General features: G+C 50.7%; 1 protein-coding gene across 3 annotated transcripts in view; it reads right to left on the reverse strand.

The window, feature by feature from the left end:
- PTOV1 (prostate tumor overexpressed 1) overlaps positions 1-4,722 on the reverse strand; it is a 10,125-nt gene extending 5,403 nt beyond the window's left edge. For 2 of the 3 annotated variants that reach the window (XR_001161782.2, XM_012812548.2), the window contains exons 1-5: positions 3,983-4,435; positions 1,176-1,313; positions 949-1,031; positions 817-874; positions 628-735 (exon numbers count right to left, since the gene is read on the reverse strand). Coding sequence is in view for 1 of the 3 variants with exons in the window: in XM_012812548.2 (XP_012668002.1) it covers positions 628-735; positions 817-874; positions 949-1,031; positions 1,176-1,313; positions 3,983-4,423 (828 nt within the window). In the remaining 2 variants the exon portion in view is untranslated. Of the gene's footprint in view, positions 1-627; positions 736-816; positions 875-948; positions 1,032-1,175; positions 1,314-3,982; positions 4,436-4,687 lie in introns of those variants that run through there. The other variant, XR_002770994.1, reaches the window with a different exon arrangement.
- Positions 4,723-7,788: the final 3,066 nt, after the last annotated feature.

Below are 7,788 nucleotides of genomic sequence, written 5' to 3' on the forward strand. Positions count from 1 at the left end.
GCCTGTGGTCCCAGCTACTTGGGAGGCGGAGGCAGGAGACTTGCTTGAGCCCAGGAGTTGGAGGTTGCTGTGAGCAGTGAAGCCATGGTATTCTACCCAGGGTGATAGCTTGAGGCTCTGTCTCAAAAAAAAAAAAAAAAAAAAAAAAGAGAGAACACACCACTCCAAGCACATCACACATGCACTTGCTCCAGCCTCACAGTTACCGTATGCAGCAAAGCATACTGTTAGCCCCATTTTGCAGATGAGAAAACTGAGCCCCAACACAAACTATTCCCTCCTTGCTCACTCCCCTCGCCATGCTCATTCACCAGGTCCCTGCTATAAGCAGTGTCTCCAGTAGGCTTATAGACCTCAGCACCCCAGGTCCCTGTGTTCACTCACACACTCAATGGCCAACTCTCGGCCTGAAGCTTCCCAGGGTGACTTTACCCTCTGCTTTTAATGACAATTCCTGAGATCATGACTTGTAGACAAGGCTAGAGATGCCAATAAGAGGGAATGACTACCCTAGGAGCCCAGGAGATATGGCCTGGACCGTGGCACCCTGCCTGGGATGGTCTGAGCTTTTTTGTCACTAGAGTGCTTGCAGGGTGCTACTTCACCCTCCTGCCCATCCCAACTCACAAAGCCATTGCCCATGATGCGGCAGAGCCCCTTGAGTGAGTCGCAGTCTCTGTTGGTAAAGTGGAACTGTGCCAGCTGGGAGTTGCGGAACAGGGGGCCCAGTGTAGTCTGTGGGTAACAAGGGAATAGCTAGGTCAGTGGTGGGGTGTAGGATACTCAGGGGAGGAGGGGAGGGGAGAGGGGTCTCACCAGCAATTGCTGCGGTATCAGCTGCATGATCAGCTTCTGTGGCCACTGGTCAGTCTCCCTGCAGTAAAGAGTAGATCAGTGAGGGCACCCAGCTACCCTGCCCACCTGGCTGCCCAGCCTCCAGACACTCACAGGTTCTCGCCTTGGTTCACATATGCCTGGCAGGGCAGGGTCCGCTTCAGCTTCGCGGTAGAGTCAGAGAAGGGTCTGCGCTTCTGTGGGGGCAGAAGGGCTGTCACAGCACACAGCCTAGATGCCCAGGCCTGCCCCCTGCCTGTAGGGACAGATGGGACCCTGGAGGCTAGCCCCCAGCCATCATAGAGACTTGCAGGAAATCTGACACAGACCCACTTACTCACCTCCTGCCACTCAAGGACACCACTCCAGGCCAGCAGCTTGTTACTAAGCCGATGCTCACTCACAGCCAGACCCCCAAGGGTTAGCCCAGGCGAGGAGGGGCTGATAGGACCAAGGGCACCGAAGACCCGAGCACCTTCCTACAGTTAGAGGACAAATGGAAAACTAAGGCTGGGGGACCTGCAAGGACAGGTCAAGCCTACATATTTCAGAGGAGACATCCTATTAAGATCCAAATCCTCTGTAGAAACTTCTGAAGCTTCATCACGACCCAACAGTCTGGACCAGGAGAGGCTGACCCCTCATGTCCTTTACCTGCTGCCTTGCCCCCAGCCCACTAGCTAACATGACACTGAAAGTAAACTCCAGAATGTCCATTTTCCACCCCTCCCACTGAGAGCCTTGCCCCAGTGCTCTTAGCCTGGAATGCCATCCCCGCCCCCACAAAAGGTTTAGGCCAGGGCTGTGCCTGTGGCTCAAAGGAGTAGGGCGCAGGCATATGGCCTCAAATGCCAGAGGTGGCAGGTTCAAACCCAGCCCCGGCCAGAAAAAAACAAAGGTTCAGGCCAACAGCCAAGGACTGTGCTCCAGGTTGGGCCCAGGGCTTCCCTACAGCCCACACAGGCACAAGCCAACCTGGTCTGTCTCTCCCAAGCTGAGAACCCTCCTAAGGCTCATCAACCTCAAGAGAAAGTTCAAACTCTTCTCTCTAGTTCATGCCAATGCCAGTGCCAGGGCCAACTTTCCCAGGCGCCTACTGGCCTGCCCTCACACACATCAGGTGGACACCAAGGAGGGAGGGACAAAAAACATACAGAGGAACAGAACCAACCAGTAGAAAACAGGGAGATGGGGAATCATTTAAAAGAGAAACATGGGTCTGGAGTGGTCTCCTACCAAAACATTTGCAAAAACACCAGAATGTTCTAGCAATAAAGCCAAACCTATAAATTCTACTCACAGGGCACTCTCCCAATTATTTTTTTAACCAAAAACATCTGAAGGCAAACAAGGGAAAACTTTAGAAATAGCCTGGCACCAGGAAATCCAGGAAAATCTCAGCAGCAGGTGCTTCCAAGCACCAGAAAAAATTTGTAACGGCCATTTCTTTTCCTCTTATTACGAAAGGGTATTTTCCAAATTCCCTATAAGTACAAGGAGGTCTTTTGTCCCAGAATAATGATAGCCAAGAAAATTCCTATTTTGTGGGAACTAAAACCTGAACAAACATGCGCTCCACCTGGGCAGGTTATTCTGGGACTTGGGCAATCATATAAGATCAGGAAGAAAACCAGAGAGCATCTTGACGTTGGCATGTGTTTAAGGCTGGAGCATGTCTGAGGAGAATGGGCATTAAAACCCTGGGTTTGCAGGCACTGAGACATACAGCAACTGAGAAAGTGTAAGTGAAGCACACAGCTGATGGGGCCTTGGAGAGGTGCACTTGCAACTATATATAAGTTTTATGGCGTGCTTGAACCCATGGCATGCTTGAACCCAGAGTATTTGGTCTGTAGTAGTTTTAAAAAACATATATATGGCCACATACATATGCATTTACTGCCATGACAATAGACTGAAGATAAAGTGAAGGCATGTAAAAGCCCTATGTAAGTTCCAGCAACATATTTAATGTCTGCTTGTCTGGAAAAAGAGATTAACTTAACACTTGAAAGGTGTTTGGATCTGGGGCCATATATGTAATGACCAGGGATACTTGCCTAAAACCCAAGATGGGAGGATTCTATTTAAGGACTCAGCTAAAAGTGCAACTCTAAAGAAAATCTCACACCTGGACAACTGTGTGCAAAACTGAGTTATGCTTCTGCCACCTGATTTGTTGTCTACTGCAGAGGGAGGCCCATTTGGTATCTGGATTGAGGTCCAATACATTAGGATGTGTATTTAAGGACCCAGGAAGCACCGTGGAACAAGATGCAAAAGCTTCAGGAAAGAGAGAAGGCAGGAGAAGAAAGGAACATGGTTAAGTTTGGTGAGCTGACCAGATTCTGGGTAGCGCCCAGAAGAGAAGGCCTGTTAGAAGCTTGAGTAGAACCAACATGGCTCTGCCATGAACAATGGGTTGGGGCAGTGTATTTAAGACGTGAACTTGAACACAAGCCCAGAGGAAACCTCACGTTTAAGCAAGTATGTGCCATGTTATGGCCCCAGATAAACCTTTAAGATTTTTGAAAAGTACCTGTGTGTTCTGGGTCTGGGGAAGCGTGTGTTAATACACGGTACCTGCAAAGCTGAATGTTTATGTTTAAGGTCTGGGCTCATTGCCATCCATAAAGACATCCCACATCTGGGCGACAGTGCAAATTCTGGGTGCGCAGGCCACGGCCACCGTGCTGGCCCAGGAGAACGCCCCCGAGTTGCAACATCGGGGCGCGCGAGAGCAAAACGCAGGACCCCTGCTCGCCGCCGTCCCCCAGCCCCCACCCCTATTTCCAGATTTCCAGCCCTGAAAGAGACGAACTTTCCAATTGGAAAAACAAGCACGCGTACCGGCCGTCTGCCCGCCCGCCCCCCACCCCGCATTTAAATCGGGACGCAGAGTCAGCAGTAATTTGAGCCCGCCCCGCCCCCCGTGACCCCCCCCACTCCTGCCCAAACGCGTAACAAAGGGGAGAGCTGGGCGCGTACCACCGGGGGTTTCACGGGGGAACCCGTCCCCGGGCGGGACCACCCTTCGGGCTACAGGGGAAACAAAGTAAAAGGGACCGCGGACAAAGGCACGAGCCCCAGGGAAGAGCCGGCGGGGGCGGGGCCGTGGAAGACTCTGGAAAAAGGGCGGGGGGCTCACCATGGGAGGGGCCGAGCGGGCCCGGATCCGCGGTGGCTGCAGGCCCCGGGGGCTGGCCGGCCAGGAGCGCGAGCGAACCGCACGCACTACTAGGGGCCGCGGGGGTCGGCCGCGACCCCCAAGGGGGCCCCCAGCGCCGGAGCGGTGAGGGGCACGGCGCGGACGGACCATGGCGAGCAGGGGCTGAGCGGACTGGAGGCTGCCGCGGGCCACACAGAAGGCTGCAGACTCCACCGACTGAGAGGTGCGAGCGCGCGGCTTCAGGGTAGACCGGCCGAGCTGTACCAAACGCGGGGGACGCGCCGCCGAGGAGGGGTCGCCGCGGCCAAACCACTGCGGCGAATGGGGGATCCCGGCGCGTACCAAGTGCGTGCGCGAGGGGGCGTGGCTGGAGCGTACCAAAACGGGCTGGGGGAGCCTTGGGGAAATGAACGGGTACATGAGAGGAGCAGTGCTTAAGGGAGATACTAGGGGCCGCTCCCGTAAGGGGGGATAAACTGGGAGGACGCGCGAGTAACAACTTTATGGGGGCGTGGCGGGAATAAAGACTATACCAAAGGGGAAGGGAGTGGGGGGCCAGGGGTGACGAAAGAGGACACCACGTTGTCTAAGTCCTGGGGGCTGAGAGGCCTTACCGAGAACTCCCGGGACGGCAAAAGACCTCGGGACAGAGAGGAGGACGGAATAACGGGCCTGGCAACCTACCCAGAGGCGTGGAATAGGGATTGCACTACACATAAGGAGAAGAATTAATGTTTGCAGGCGGTGATGTGGCCAGGTGGTAAGGGACCACAGCTCCCAGCGGTCCTCGCTCTGCTGGGCGGGGCCCGTAGTCCAGAGAGATCCCAGCCCCTCATGTCAGACGCATGTGCATTGGTCCCCGCTCTCTGGCTCCGCCCACCTACCATCTACTCCAAGCTTACCGCTCCAATCTCTCGCCGGTAGTTGGCCCAACAAAGGTGACTGCGTAGTCACTAGCAGTTGTGTAAAATTTCTTTCACCACTTTCACTGTTTCTTAAGTGTGAATAATGTTTAACCTTAGAGTGGTTCTGAAGATAATATGAGTTAACAAAATGTTAGGATAAGTGCTTGGCACAGTAACTGTCCGATTGTTAGCTTTTCTTTTTAAAAAATCTATTATTAGTAACCTGTCCGGTTCCGTGTTGGGTGATGAGTACGATGACTATATTAGACCAGGTCCTTAGCAGCGCACACGGTCCACTGGGGAAAACAATCACAGGTTGGGATGTAAGGGCTAAAGCCAATACACAGGCAAGGAGATGGTGACCATGAGAAGATATATTTAGCACAGGAAGTCAAGATAGTGACCTTTGAGCAGCCTGCAATTCTAGGTACGCTGCAGAAGTGTGTTAAAATTAAGGAACAGCATGAACACGAATCTTGAAAGTGGAAAGATAAAAAGTGACCCAGAGTGGCGAGAGGATGAGTGAGGGCAGCAGAAAATAGTAAGAAATAAGAGAGAAGCAGGGTGCTACATGCAGGGTCCTGTAGGCCATGGGAAGGAATTTGGATTTTAGTTTTCCTTTGCTGGGGAGCCACCAAAAGGTTTTTAGCAAAGGAGTGACAGTCTTCTTTACATTGTAAACAAGAATCATGCACACAGTATCTCTACAAGTCTAGAGAAGCAGCTGGAATAATTAACATGCAACTGTTGCCTGCTGAAGAGTAACTTTTGTTGTGTTGGAAATAACACTGTCAGGGACAAGTGGAAGCAGGATAGAGAATCCTGTGGCAATAATCCAGGCAATAAGCATAGATGGGATGGGTTGCAGGCAGGATGATGCAGTGGAAGTGGTCTGTTTCACAGGTGTTTTTGTTTGTTTTTGAGATAGTTTCAGTCACCCTGAATAGAGTGCTGTAGCATCATAGCTCACAGCAACTGCAAACTCTTGGGCTAAAATGATCCTCCTGCCTCACCCTCCCAAGTAGCCAGGACTACATGCACCTGCCATGACGCCTGGCTAATTTTCTCTATTTTTTTGAGACAAAGTGTATGTCACCCTTCTTAGAGTGCACTGGCTTCACAGCTCACAGCAACCTCAAACTCTTGGGCTTAAGCGATTCCCTTGCCTCAGCTCCCAAGTAGCTGGGACTACAAGCACCAGCCACAATGCCTGGCTATTTTTTGTTGCAGTTGTCGTTGTTTAGCTGGCCCCAGCTGGGTTTGAACCCACCCCTCTGTGTATGTAGCCAGCACTTAACCACTGTGCTACAGACGCTGAGCCATTTTTTCCTCTAATTTTAGTAGAGACTGAATCTCACTTTGCACAGACTGGTATCGAACTGACCTTGGGCAATCCACCTGCCTCAGCCTCCCAGAGTGCTAGGATTACAGGCATGAACCACCATACCTGGCCTCACAATATTTTTTAAGCTGGAGCCCAAAGGATTTGTGCAGAGAGAGAAAGAAGGGTAAAGGTAATGCCAAGATTTTGCCTATCCAGAGGTGCCACTTACTGCAATAGACAAGACTATACCAGGAAGTTGGGAAGGGAACCCTACTTCCGTGTAGAATGTTGACTAAACCATGTAGACACACCAGCCTAGATGGTGTGGGAGTCATCAGTGTTTTAGTCCATGAGACTGAATGAGAGTGATCATGAGAAGGCTAAAACATTCTGTCCCTTTAGTGGTCACAGCCACAAGGAGCAACCAGCAAAGGAGTCAGAGGAGTGGTCAGTGACCTGGGAGGAGAAACCCTGGGCTAGGTGGTATTTCCCTGTTCTACTAAGCCTCCTCCCCAAGGACTGACTGGAGTCCAGCCTTAAGCCCCCAGTCTGACCTGGACTATGACCAGTAGGGGGTTAGTGCTCCCTGGACACAGACTTTACAGTTATGATATCTTTAGGTATAAACAGGTACTTCCAGCATTCCATGGGTTACCATGTCAGGATACCCTCCGGCTGACAACAGGAAGGAGGGGGGGGACCCACAGAAAACTGCCTCCTTAATCTCCCCAAGTCCCTACTTCTCATTCTCATTGATCCAAGACAGCAAGATATTTTGCCTGGATGACACCTCCTAACTCTTGCCACCTTCTCTCTCACTCCACTAATCAAAACCACCCAACGGATTCCCAGTGTCCTTAGAATTTAATCCAGATTTCTTCATTGTGGCCCCTGCCACCCTCTCCAAATGATCTCTTTCCCAGCTATTATGTTCCCATCCTTCAGACCCAAAGAGGACACGTGTAGGTATGAATACCTAGGATTGTATGGAGAAGTATACCAGGATATATTCCAGCGTGAGCAAAATGGAAACCCATGTCAGAATGTGAAATGAAAATACAGGCTGATATTCTAATGGTAACACTCGCTGAAAACTCTCTGAAACCATCTCGTTTACCCAGTCTGCCACCTTGACTCTTTCCATTTCATCTTATAACATATCCAGCTAACCCACTACTATTTTGACTAAGCAATTCTGCTCTCATATGTCAGGCTGCATACTCCCTGAGATGCATCAGTTTGTTCTGAAACCCATTTATACCCGTTGTTCTTAATACTTTAATTCATTATCAAACTAATGAAATATTAACGTGAGAGTTTATGTGCAAACCAGGTTGCTTACATAGGAAAACAAAGGTGAGTTGTTAAAAGAAAAAAATGTTGCCAAGTTAGGTGCATCCAAAGCAAGTGTAAATGACTGAATGGAAAATCTTATGAAACATAGACCCTGGATCTGCTTCCTATGTGTCTTTAGGTTACCAAGCCACTTAAAAAAAAAAAATGAGATGAGGGTGGCAGATTTGAACCTGACCCCAGCCAAACTGCAACAAAAAAAG

This window comes from Otolemur garnettii, unplaced genomic scaffold, assembly GCF_000181295.1.
Source record: "Otolemur garnettii isolate 467f Iridium unplaced genomic scaffold, OtoGar3 scaffold00211, whole genome shotgun sequence".
In the NCBI taxonomy this organism is placed as follows: domain Eukaryota; kingdom Metazoa; phylum Chordata; class Mammalia; order Primates; family Galagidae; genus Otolemur; species Otolemur garnettii.